Below are 13173 nucleotides of genomic sequence, written 5' to 3'. Positions count from 1 at the left end.
GGCACAGATTGTGGCGCCTCCACTGGCCGCAGCGTGACTGCTCAGTCCGAGCCTGGCACGCCGCACACGCTCCGCCCTGCAGCCTCCGAGTGGCCCCCCGCCGCATCTGACAGCCTGCTGAGCGGAGCGCCGCAGAGGAGCCGAACCGACAACAGGGAGGTGGGTGTGTCTCACTGGCTGGTTGATTGTGTTTTCATTTCCAGTAGTTACTTACGTGATTCATGCATATATCAACAGTTCCATTGCATTCCATTGAGTTGGGCGACAATAAACGTAGGTAGGTACCGACTTTAACGTCCCTTTGCCGATGAGCACAGCGGATTGTTTTCGTTAGTTGTTACACTTTTTGATAAGTTTAACCCGCGCCCTCGGCTCATGGGGTCTGCCGAGCAACCCGCCATGATGGGGGGGGGGCATCTTGGCCCCCCCCCCTAAGATCTCGAGAACCACGCAACATAGCGACAAGCAGCAAACGGCGTTGGATGGCTCCAACGGGTAACTACCTTGTGCACCAATTTCATTGACCTCGGTCTAACCGATGACGTCACATATCAGATCAAAGGTCGAATTTTCATCGTTTACAGGTATTTCAAGAAATGCGTTGTAAAATCGAGCAAAATGCATGTCATTGAAAATCATCGGTGGGGAATTGTCCCTTAAACACATATTTTACTACTTGACTTCTCACTTCACTGATACCAGGTCAGGTCACAGAGGTCAGGTCACAGAGGGTCAAAATATGAAAATATCATGTGATGCATGTTTTATGATCCATTTTACATGACAAATGCAATTATGTGGGTCAGGCAGCCTTTGGTGCCAGTTAAGGTGATGTTCTGGTGGTGAAGGTCAGGCCAAGGTCAGGTCAAATAAGGCCGAATTTCAAACTTGATATTTTTGCATAAAATGGGTATCGATTCGATGCAGCTCGTCACGGGGAGTCTAATGGTGGTCTTTGCTTTGCGCTGCGTGGTCTAGAATTGCTAAAAATTGAGTTCGAAAATTTAACGTCATCAATTTGGAAGTTTTTTTTTCGCTATAACTTGGCCAAAAAAGAGGTATCGATCTAAAATTTGGTATGTAGATAGAAGAGAGTCGAGACTATCATGTATATTTCTTTTTTTTGAAATTCGAAAAAAACTTTGGGATTTTATTTTTTGCTATTCTATAAAAAAATAGTATCTTTTTATTTTTGGGGGCCAAAATCTTAAAATTTTGAATATCCGAGATAGCAGTTTTGTAACACCGTTTTTTTTCTCTACACGACCATATCCCGCGCCGGGACGGGGGTTTTTTGAACATCCCCCTTGTGGTTTTTGGCACACCTCTTCATGCATCTTTTCCACACATGTTGTAAAAAATTCAGACCCAGGGCTCTCAAGGTCAGGTCACCAGGTCACGTCAAGTGACCTCACCTCAGAAAAAGTTTCAATCCTCGTCATAGCTACACCGACTGAACGATCGCCTTGACACTTTCAGCGATTGATAAGAGTAACAGTATGTACGAAATGTTTATCTCGGAATATTGATATCGGTGACCTAAGGTCAGGTCAGTTTTGCGACCTATCCAATGGGAGGAAATTGAAATGCGCCTCTTTTGGACGAATGGTAATCAAAACCCTCTCAAACATCTGTTCATAGGTAAACATGATGCACTGAATCGGAAAAATGCACCTGTGACCCCTCTGTGTGCCCCTGAGGTCATCTCAGGTCATGAACGGTCACTAGCAAATGTTTGGCTATAACTTTTGATTAAGACGTGTTAGAGCGATGAAAACACGCCAGATGTATTCAGCTCGCGGATACGGATCGACTGATATGCAACATGACCCTTTCCGGTCAGGTCATGACCTTGACCTGAGGTCAAATTTTAAAAATGGCATTTCAAGATAAACAAATAGTTCGTTCGACGCGTCTTGACGAGAAGAACACGATGCTGCTAAAAGTAATGTCATGGCTCTCTTACGTCAAAAGTTATTACCGAAAAACAGTTTTCGTGAAAACTGATATTTTTAGTTTTTGCCCTCTGGAGGCTAAACCGTTGACCTGAGGTCAGATCTGAGGACAATACTCAGGAAGGTCTGTAAAAGGGCTATCGAATGCGCTTTTCCGCGGCGCTGTAGCTCTATTGGTTTCCGAGTTAGCCGTTCGCAGTTTCCATACCTAATTGTTGAAATGGACTACATTTGACCTTTGATGACCTCTGGTGACCTGACTTTTAACCTGACCCAAAAAATGACCGAAGTGTTTCGATGACTCATCCTGCTGCAAAGTCGGTAATGGTATGCCGTAACTGTGGTCAGAATTCAAATCGCAACTTTCTAAAATAGTTTCGCAAAAATGTCCTCACGTCAACTTCCATAGAGCAAAACATGTCAAAAGTGTCAGCAATGTCGTTGAATTTTTATGAAATAACATAAGGCTTGTACGGAAATTATGTTGTCACCACTGTGTTTCACACGTCAAGATGCGTAGCAAAACCATGATTTATTTCAAGGGCATATTGAAATGTGACCTTATATAGTGCAAGGTCATCTGACTAAAAAAGTCAAGCTGCCTAGAGCAATAACAGCTGATCTGTACCTACCTACTGTTGAGCTAAAGGCATCCAAGATGTTTTCATTGGTATAAATAAATATTCAATATCTTCATCGTTTGAAGTTTTCGGGTCAACTGTTGACCTCTGAGGTGAGTTCAAGGTTCCAGGGTCGGGGTCCGCTTTTTGATAAACAACTTCGTCTCAATAGGTCGTAGGTCCTACGTCCTAGATCGACGTTTTTTTGACAATATTCTGTTTCTTTTGTCCAACTACGTTGAATCTTTTTGCCTTGATGTCGCAAATTTGATCTGACCCTAGGTCGCAGACACTGAATAGAAAAAAACGACACCTTCGTTGAGAACTTGAGAGTGGTTTGACTCGATCTCTAAGCAGGCACCTCGCGAAGCCGGAAATAGTCCAACCGATATCGGGTTATCGTCTAATACACATGAACAATGAACAATGACTAACAGACCACCTAGCATGAGGTATGATTCAGTGGTTGCACAGATAGACATTATCAACCACCGCCATATACCTACCTATCACTTGTCACGGCTCAGTCCATTCCCTCTCCGTCCGAGGGGAGGGAGAGGCGTGGTACGAACCCCTTGGGCCCGGACAGTTTTCTCGTGATTGCGAAGAATGGCCTGGTCTATGGTTGCGTATTGGACAGTGAACTCGGACCGGTCAATGCGGGAGTTGACACTGTGGCCGTCCGGCTGTGAAAGATCAAGTATGAGGCGGACAGACCCGTCCGGCTTCTCTCTGGCCCCAATGCCCCGAGGAGGGGAAGTCGAGACCGTGTTTCCGCCAAAAGAGAAAACAAATATTGAAAGGACCTTGCACGCTTGACTCGTCAAGCTCACCGGTCGGTAGTTTTCAGCCTTGAGTTTGCTACCCTGCTTGTAAATTGGTGTTATCATTGCGGCCTTCCACAGCAAGTTGCAGTGGGCAGTAGTACATCTTCGTGGACAGCAGTTACCAGCGGAGTGCCCCAAGGATCGGTGTTGGGACCGACCTTATTTGTTATTTATATAAATGAAATTCCCAAGATGATCAGAAGTAAATGCAAGCTTTTCGCTGATGACACAAAGTTGTTTCATGAAATTTCGAGTGACAAAGATGTAGCAGAGTTGCAAAGCCACTGTGTCAATATTTCGAATATTGAATGTGTCAATATTTTCGGGGCGTCGATCGGGGCGTCAATTTTCGAATGTCTCCAGTAGATTGGTTTGGCATGATTTCCCCTGTTGGAATCCATGCTGGTGTATCTGCTGCTTCACCATCTGTTGTAGTCAATGACCACCCCATGGTTCCCCTCCAATGCCCATCAGCCTTGGTTGAACATTGAAATGTCTGTCATTTAAGTCAAGCAATATTTAGTGACATCTACATCATTCTCAGGTCGGGTCAGTTCACTGACCTGACTTTGACGTCAAAAATGAACCGCAACACGGTTTATGCCCCGACTTCATATTACCTTGAGTCCCAGGGAATCTTTCTATGTGAAATTTACATAGATGAAGCTTACAGGAAGTTCATACCTAGAAGGCTTCCGAGTCCTCTAAACTTAGAGATCCTATATGCTTTTTCATAAGGGTCACTTGAGGTCAAGAATCGGTGACGTGACCACACTGGCCTCACAATAGGCATCAGTCATGATGGGGTAAAATTGAAGCTGTGATTTTGGCGCCGAAAATGATCTGGGTCCATCTAAAGCACATGACATGTTGATTTAATAAGCTCCTTGCAAGGCCCGATGCTTGAATTGTGCATTTTTTAACCTTGCATGACGTCATACATGACACCACTAAGGTCTTCGGAGTTTTTCGTCAAAAACTTCCTATCAAAGCTAGCTAGCGAGTCGGATATATCACCAATGGACTCTGGAAGACCTGCAGAATTCAGTGATCTGCAATATGGCCTCCCACCATCTTCGCGACCCGTGCGGCTTTGACCTGGCCTTGATCTGAGGTCAACACCCCAAGTTGACCATTCCGAGGCAAAACGTAACTATTCGAGGAGCCCTAGTATGGCGAACACAATGGTGCAGAAATCGCGGCACTGCGACCACTTTTGGCGACGTTATTCACCAAAACTGAACTCATACCTTGGGGTATTTGACCTGATCTCAGAGGCTACCTGTTCCGGGTTCACTGGTTGGTCTGAGTCCTTAAAATTGAGTACCTAGTACCTACCAGTCGCTGCCTCTCGTAATGGCACACACACTCGTTTTTTTTTTCTACAACGTTCTAGTTAAATCAGGGACGAAACGGCGTTTCACCTCCCCCCTCTCCCCTGGGCGAAGATGCATAGCTCTTAGCAAAGTCCGGCGACCGACGGTATTGGGTACCTAATCCTGTCGTGAAGCGACGTACCTATGTATGTATGTATGTATGTATGTATGTATGTATGTAATTAGGCATGTATAATTGTATAGTCGACTACAGAATGATGTTCCACTTTTCACAGGCAATTATTTGCCTGGAGTGGTAGGCTGTGCCGCATCACACGGGCTGGGTTCACAAATTATAGCTTTGTCCCAATGCTCACAATCGACACGCTTAATTGCGTGATAAACGGCACAACTTAGCGCTCCGGTCAACTGATAGCGTCTGAGGAGTGGGACATCATTCTTTAGTCGACTATACAGTTAACCCGCGTTGGGGTCTGCCGAGCAACGCGCCCTGCATGGGGGGGGGGGGGCAATTTGCCCCTCTCCTAAGATCTCGAGAACCACGCAACATAGCGACAAGCGGCAAACGGTGTTGGATAGCCCCAACAGGGAACTACCTTGTGACCCAATTTCATTGACCTAGGTCAAACCGATGACGTCACAGGTCAGGTCAAAGGTCGAATTTTCACCGTTTACAGGCATTTCAAGAAATGCGTTGTAAAATCGAGTAAAATGCATTTCATTGAAAATCATCGATGGGAAAATGTTCTTCAAACACATATTTTGTTATTTGAGGTCACTGATACCAGGTCAGGTCACAGAGGTCAGGTCACTGAGGGTCACAACATAAAAATACCATGTGATGCATGTTTTATGGTCCATTTTATATGCCAAATGTGATTATGTGGGTCAGGCAGCCTTTGAGGTCAGTTTAGATTTTGTCCTGGTGAAGGTCAGGTCAGGATCAGGTCAAGGTCAGGTCAAGGTCAGGTCAAGGTCAGGTCTGAAATTAGGTCACATTTCAAAGTTGATATTTTTGCATAAAATGGGTATCGATTCGATGCAGCTCGTCACGGGGAGTTCAATGGTGGTCTTTGTTTTGCGCTACGTGGTCGAGAATTGCTAAAAATTGAGTTCAAAAATTCAGTCATCAATTCATCGTCATCAATTTTGAACAGTTTTTCGCTATAACTTGGCCAAAAAAGGAGGTATCGATCTAAAATTTGGTATGTATATAGAAGACCGCAGGGACTATCATATACATATATTCCGTTTTTTTCGAAATTCGGAAAAATGGGATTTTTTGCGTTTTTCTAACAAATCAGTTTTTTGAATTTTTGGGGGTCAAAATCCCAAAATTTTGAAAATCGGAGATTGCAGTTTTGTAGCACCGCCTTTTGTCTACATGACCATATAAAGAACTTTGAGCCTTGGGTCACAGTATAAAACTGTGAACGCATCCAGTGTGATGCGACACAGCCTACCACTTCAGGCAACTGATTGCCTGCGTAAAGTGGAACACCATTCTGTAGTCAACGGTACAGTACTATCTTTCGAGTCCCAAGACAGAAAGCGTAAGGTGAGCTGCTCAATGAATGTGGGGAACTTCGTGGATTGACGCGGGAATCCCCCTCCCCTTCTCTCTCTCTCTCTCTCTCTCTCTCTCTCTCTCTCTCTCTCTCTCTCTCTCTCTCTCTCTCTCTCTCTCTCTCTCTCTCTCTCTCTCTCTCTCTCTCTCTCTCTCTCACAGACTGACTCTGGGTGGCTCTGCTCCCAAAGCTTCCAAGAGCGTCAATCAGCATAGCGGACCGCGCGAACCGACTGCGCAAACCAGCACCTCAAACATCAACAACCGCGGGGATCACCAGCTTGTGGCAGCGACCCGGGTGCAGCCATGGCCTCTAGAACGCGTAAGCACACTGACTTTGTGAGCGGCCCGATGAGGGACAAGCCGACGAGCTCTCTGCCGGGAATTGGTGAGAAGGCGGCCGGAAAACTGGTGGCCCAGGGCTACCCGCGCGCCAACATGGTGCTCGGCCAGTTCCTGGTGCTCGGTCAGAGTCGCGAGCCGTTCGTGTCCTGGCTGCAGAGTGCCTCGCACTGTAACGATGGCCAGGCCGCCGACTGTTACCAGGCACTGCACGACTGGTGTCAGCAGTTCCTGTAGCGATGGAACGGACGCTGCTGCGGCGACGACGTTTAAGCGCCTTCCGAACACTAAACTTACGACAAAGTGTCATCGCAGTGATTTGAGCGTCGGTTTTCAGGTCACCCATGTATAGTTATAAGTCTGATTGTAAGCTAAATATATGGTACTGATTTTGTAGCAATGGTAGCTGGTTGGACCGAACAGGCAAGTGCCGTTGACTGTCTACAGAACACAACCACACCAGACGGTAGACAGTGAGCCATGTTACGATGACGTGGCGGGGTTTCACCGCGCGGGGTTTCACCACCAGCTCAACACAGGCGGTAGAGGAACATCCTCATCCATGGTCAACTACCTCATCCGTCCATACCACGGCACACTGCAGTTACCGTAACCTGGCGTATATTTTCTACAAATTTACATATTTATATTTCGATGTACATTTGCAAATAACAGTTTCACTACGACTGCAAAAATGGCCTAGCGATAAAATTCAAGGACACCACTGCATTGCAGCCCGCCGTTTACACGACACACGTTCCGCCATTCTCTTAGTGAAAACTAAACTGCCTCGATGAATAATGGTCACAATGCCCAACGCAGCATCTTATTACTCCTCAGGTAGGTAACAAAGCTAGCTGATACCACAAAGTTAGCTGATAGTAGCAATCTTGGATACCACAGCCTCGGCCAAGACACAACAACGACGGGGCATAGCCTCGCCTCTACCAAGTCACCGGCATGACGCTGCATCACCACGTCTCAGATGTAACAGTGCCGGGTTCTATCCACGAGACCCGCGCCCGCTCTGATCCTCACCTATTACTCTCTCCGCGCCACTCTATTGGCCCGACTGACGACCCTGCTGCTCCGCTCACTGAACGTTGAAGAGCGTCTTCAAGTCACTCATTGTCAGCCGGTTGGAGGCAGCCTGCTTATTTCCCGAGAGCACGCCGTGCGCGATGTTCAGCTTCTTCTGCTGAAGCTCCACGATTCGCTCCTCCAGAGTGTCCTTGCAGACAAACCTGCCAAAACAGGTCAGGTCAGTGGTGGTGGTGGCGACAGATCAGTGGTGTACGAATGGGGCACGCAGACAGAGAGACTTCTGCCCACGGCGGGCAGGTCGGTGGTGTCAAACGGACAAAAGGATCATAGATATAGAGATCCTAGAGACAGCGGCAGGTCGGTGGTGTCAACCGGGCAGAGGGAACGGAGACAGACAGACCAAACGCTATCTTTCATCTGAAAACATGCCGTATTGTTAACCCACGAGCCGCTGGGAAGGGGGGGGGGGGCATAAAGTTGCCCCCCCCTTTACGTTTTAAGGAATATCTCCGAAACCGGATGAGCTACGAACGTGAAACGTGGCATAGCTTCAAATGAATACCTAGGCAAGGTTTGCGGAAATTTTGGTGGTTGTAACACCTAAGATGACGTCACAGTGACGTCACAAAGTTTTGTCGTTTTCCGATATGAACCGTTTCTGATGTCGCTGAGCATGAAACTAACTGTAAACAACTGTAAACGGCTGTCTGTCATCCTAAAACATCTAAGTACACTTCCAACTAGTTCCTGACCAATAATCAGTCGCTTATATTCGGTCTCACATATCGGATATATCGTGAGGAAACTGAGAGCCGCAAATCTATAATTTGACTTCTGACGTCACTGTGACGTCACTTCAAATGGGATCGACACCAAATTTGGACACAACCTCGGCTAGGTATTCAGAAAGATGTGTGCAAAGTTTCGCTTCTCTATCTCTTTGCGTTGGCGACGATATCGTCGCATAAGTAAAGTGGGGAACTATGTATATGCCCCCCCCCCCCCGCGGCCGGCGGGTGGCGCGGAGTCCCAGCGGCCGCCGGGTTAAATGAGCGAGCGACAGACCAAGACTTCTCCAAGCACAAATGTATTCTAGCTCAATTTTCGGATAACCCTGTGGCGTCAGTGGTTCATTAAAAACGCAAAGTGAAAAAGTGGACACCTGCAGTTGCTTACTGGCAAAAGAAATATGAAAACGTTTGATTAGTGCGAGTAGTGAGTACGTCACAAGAAAGATGACCTGCCCGGTTAGCTACGGTGTCGGAAGTAGCCAGAATGAGTCGTCATCCAGTAGGTGACCACTACAAATATCTGGGACGATGCGGCCGAGAGGATGGGCCCGGTTCGGATCCTGACGCGAACAGATTGAGAGAGTCAATAAGAAGCACAGCAGTCACTGTATGTGGGACAGTTGGGACACTCATTGTCCAATGCTGATTCCCACAGAGAAAATGGTCGTTAGTCATTCGTGTTGCCCGATGTAGAGTGTGCAAAGAGCAAATGTTCACTCTCTGTAGACGGCTGCCTTGCAGGCCGAGGTTCCGAGATCTGTATATCATGGACTTCCGGTTCCAGCTGCTGCAGTCCCGTCTCCCGCTGAGAAGGGATAAGGGATCCGCGGCGGAAAGTCCCGGACCGAAAGTACCAGGCGCCGGGGAGAGTCGCGACAGCGTGACGTAGGTACGTCAGCGTCGCCCAGCCCGTTCCGAGAGATACCAGCGTGACTAGCGTCCGACAGAAGGACAGCATTCTGCCTACTTTGGTGGCGTTAAGTGAACATGAACGATGATGTCGACTGGATAAAACTATCTAAGGTCAACAGGGTACTTAAGAATTCGGAACGGAAAAGAAAATTAAGGAGACTCCATAAAACACAAGGCCCTCTTGGTGGCCACGAAGTCTGACGGAAATCGATCTGGATGTGAGTCGGAGCAGCCCTTATAAAAGAGAAAACACAGCTTGCTGCTCAGTTTCTGGACATCTCCTTCCCATTCGACATGACAGCGAGACCATTCACTGTGGTCTAGACATTCACAAACACATCTGCAAGCCATGCCCGAGCAGATGAATTTACCGTAGGCTCGCTCACCTCACCCGCTATTCCATCCCGCGGCCCTCCAATCTGAATCATCGCTAAATATCTGCCGTGTCGGTCAGTGACGTCACCAGAGCGATGGTGACGTCACAGCGGCGCCGTGCAGCTGACTGCCGATCCCAGAGTCCCTTCACCGCCAGTGTTATTCTGACCCCACTGATACAGCAGCCAACTACCACATGACTCCTCATTAGATAAGATTCACGTTGGCAGGTCATTAGGCCACGAGCGAACTTTCGGGCAGTCATATTGCGGTGACGACAATTCATTACCACAAACTTTATGCGAGCCGGCAGGTGAAAATTTCATAGGACGTCTGAAATAAGTGATGGCCCATACATTTCTGGCTGGACAAAGTCTGTTTCATGTGGATAAATGTTGCCCGGAAACGCTTTGACGATCAAACTGAGGCTAGCAATAGTGGTGTAATACGACTACGAGATTCGACGCTCCGCGCTTAACATAACTATCTATCTTGTTCGATGGAGTTCAAGATTACCTCTTCTGATGGAGCTCGAAATTCTGTAACACTAGCCACTCAAACCCAAAACCAGAGCATCCTGGCCCAACGTGATCAGTCGCAGTGCCATGCTCATTGCTCATTGCTTAGCGGAGTGCATAATCTTTTTCTGTCATCACCAAATTACAGAGAACGGCAGCCACCCGACCTCTACGCCATAAAGCGCGATCCAAGAGACCATGCACCAAGCCCACATATGTATGTATATCCACATTCCACACATTCCCATGGACGTCTGGGCCCCAAAATTCAAAGTACCCAGTCCCACAACCCACAGCGTCCCAATCCCGGCCCCCACGCTTTTCCCATCCATCACGCACCTGTGTATGAACACGTCCCTCCGCTGGCCCACGCGGTAGATACGGTCTCCCGCCTGCTCCTCCAACTGGGGATTCCAGTGCGGGTCCAGTATGAACAAATGGTTCCCACCGACCAGGTTCAGGCCTACGCCGCCGGCCAGCAGCGACAGCAGCATCACCTGGCGGACAAACACGGAACCACACGTCACAGGGATGGCCAGTGGCCACTACGGGCCACTCTGCCTTATTCGCCCGTCCGACAACGGCAGAGCAGCAGTGCTACCAGGTAACATCAAATGAACACATACGTAGATAACGACGCATTACAGTGTCGCAACAACAACAGGAGGCAAACGTAGCCGGTAGCAACATCCCATAGGCATCCGGATAAGGCATATAACACTGCGTAGAACCACAGCACTCACTGACCGTAGAACCGCAGTCCTCTTATAAGACATGCACTGCTCCAACGACTCAGTAATGAGGATACAGTTTAGCGCTGTTTAACCTTCACATAAGAAGGCCGAGCCCTAGCCTCAACCATTCTGCGGAGGCCCTCTGATTCCCCCACTCACACCCACCCGCCATCAGTTGCTCACCCGCGGTCCCCGACGCGACGTTCCATTGAACGCTTCGATCAGCTGCTGCCTCTCGGACATCTTGACCGCGCCGGAGATGGTACAGGAGGCGACACGGGCCTCAGACAAGTGCTCTCGCACGATGTCGAGCATCGAGGTCCACTGTGAGACGACGACAACTCTCTCATCTCCGGCGTCCACGATGGCGCGCACTTCCTCCATCAGGCGGCGCAGCTGTCGGAGGAGGACGGCAGCGTCAACGACAGGGTCATCATCATCAGCAACGTTATCATCTTCAGCGTAATCATCACCGTCACTATCATCATCATCATCATAAGCATCACAATCAACCACATCAACGCCGTCATCATCATCATCATCATCATCATCATCATCATCATCATCATCATGATCATCATCATCATCACCACCTCCCCCGTCCCCACCTTGGCGCTGCGCCAGTCCCGGCCGAAGACGGGGTTGTCGGCGGTGAGCACGCTCTTCTCTTCAGCCGCCTCCTTGGCCGGCGCCTCGGACAGACTGAGGCCAAGAAGCCTCTCCTCCAGTTCAGCTGCCTCGTCTTCCACATCCACGCCGGCCGACTCGCGGTCCGATGACGTCAGCACCTGTCGGCGTCGTGACGTCACTGGTCCGGTAGGTGGGAGAAGAGGGTACGAAGGCCGACTTGGGGAGTCCTGACCTCAGGTGGGAGGGTTCCTTATTCAAGGGAGGACCATCACCAGCCTCATAATTCAAAAGCCTGCAAGACTGCAGAGTTTCAAACAGAGAGAAACTGAGGCAGAGCAGTGCCGAACAGACACAAAAAGAGTTACAGAGAGCTGCAGAAAGTTCTGGACAGAGAGCTACAGAAGACGACACTGTTTCGAAAACAGTTCTCGGAGAGGGAGGGACCAGACCCGCCCTCCACTCGTGTTCGTGACCTACACAGCAGATGGCCGCGTTCTCCCACCATGGCTGTCTCGTTAGGGCGGGGGGCGCTATTGGCTGATGGGTATCGGCCGGATGGGCCGAGGCACGGTACGACAGTCCCGTGATACGGTATCACGGGTCGCTGATCGGGGGAGGGGTGGGGGATCGGGTGGGGGATCAGTAGGACAGCAGCTGGAACGGAAATGGGTACCAAGCGGAACGGAGAAGGGGTTCCGAAGAAGAGCGAAGAGGGTTGCGGACAGCGAAGAAGGGAAAAATGACGCGAGGTCTGCAAAAGTAACGATATGACTGAGCCATAACCGTAACAAAAGGGGCATGACACATACTGCGTACAAACGAATGTAGTTTTCGAATGGCAGGCGATGAGAACGATAGAATGACACGGAAAGCCGAAAATAGGTAGCAGCTCAGGCAGGATTTTAGAGCTATCCTTTGTACGCCATCATGCGTGCCGAACTACAGCATCTGAGCTGAACTGAGCAATATCCCCGACCGACCCGTACCGTTTTGGCCAGCGCCGGGTGGCAGCAGATCTGCCTCAGTCGCAGCAGCTGCACCAGCAGGTGGTGCTGCTTGATGCTGCCCTTCTGACCGAGGCCCGACGGACCGCCCTCCGAGCCGCCTGCAAACATCGGCGGCAAACGTCACGTCAGTGACATCATACGTCACATAACCGTCACCAAACGTTACCAACGTAACAGCGCGTCACGTAACATCACAGCCTCACATATCAAAGCGACATCAAACGTCACAGCACCAGATGCAATTAGGTTCCTCATGAAACAGGCCGGATCATTTCACCTTTTCGTTGAACTGGTGCTAACTCTTAACGCAAAAAGGAAATCAATCTGAAACTACCGGAAGTTAATCATAATTAACTTTGGGCGGCGGCGTATGGTTTCACTCTGCTGCCTCTGCGCATATCCTGCTCGGGCGGGACTGGGAAAACCCGGTGTCTGTGCCTGTGCGTTTGTTTCGGTTCGTGTGCGTTGCCGCGCCTGTGTTATTGTATTTGTGCGGATAGGAGGCCGTGACGTG

The 13173-nt window shown here is 49.1% G+C and overlaps 2 protein-coding genes across 3 annotated transcripts in view; one reads left to right on the top strand and one right to left on the bottom strand.

Annotated features, from left to right (window-relative positions):
* LOC122366232 (barrier-to-autointegration factor-like) lies at positions 1 to 7044 on the top strand. Of its 2 annotated transcripts, none has more exons than XM_043338226.1 (2): positions 1 to 159; positions 6469 to 7044. In XM_043338226.1, exon 2 carries the CDS (start codon positions 6613 to 6615, stop codon positions 6883 to 6885), a length of 273 nt encoding a protein of 90 aa, XP_043194161.1. In that variant the 5' UTR covers positions 1 to 159; positions 6469 to 6612; the 3' UTR covers positions 6886 to 7044. The 2 variants fall into 2 exon arrangements, with proteins under 2 accessions (XP_043194161.1, XP_043194162.1); XM_043338227.1 differs by lacking the exon at positions 1 to 159 and adding an exon at positions 3135 to 3171.
* A 208-nt stretch (positions 7045 to 7252) lies between these two features.
* The window catches only part of LOC122366248 (transcription termination factor 2-like), a 47545-nt gene continuing 41624 nt past the window's right edge, over positions 7253 to 13173 (bottom strand). Inside the window, exons 14-18 of the mRNA XM_043338255.1 lie at positions 12639 to 12757; positions 11631 to 11810; positions 11206 to 11418; positions 10628 to 10785; positions 7253 to 7892 (exon numbers count right to left, since the gene is read on the bottom strand). Coding sequence (XP_043194190.1) covers positions 7742 to 7892; positions 10628 to 10785; positions 11206 to 11418; positions 11631 to 11810; positions 12639 to 12757 — 821 coding nt within the window. The 3' untranslated portion in view covers positions 7253 to 7741. The remainder of the gene's footprint in view (positions 7893 to 10627; positions 10786 to 11205; positions 11419 to 11630; positions 11811 to 12638; positions 12758 to 13173) is intronic.

Source organism: Amphibalanus amphitrite, unplaced genomic scaffold, assembly GCF_019059575.1.
Source record: "Amphibalanus amphitrite isolate SeventyFive unplaced genomic scaffold, NRLGWU_Aamphi_draft 000792F_arrow, whole genome shotgun sequence".
Lineage (NCBI taxonomy): Eukaryota > Metazoa > Arthropoda > Thecostraca > Balanomorpha > Balanidae > Amphibalanus > Amphibalanus amphitrite.
The sequence above is the reverse complement of the archived record's forward strand: the minus strand, read 5'-3'. Positions and strand labels throughout refer to the sequence as shown.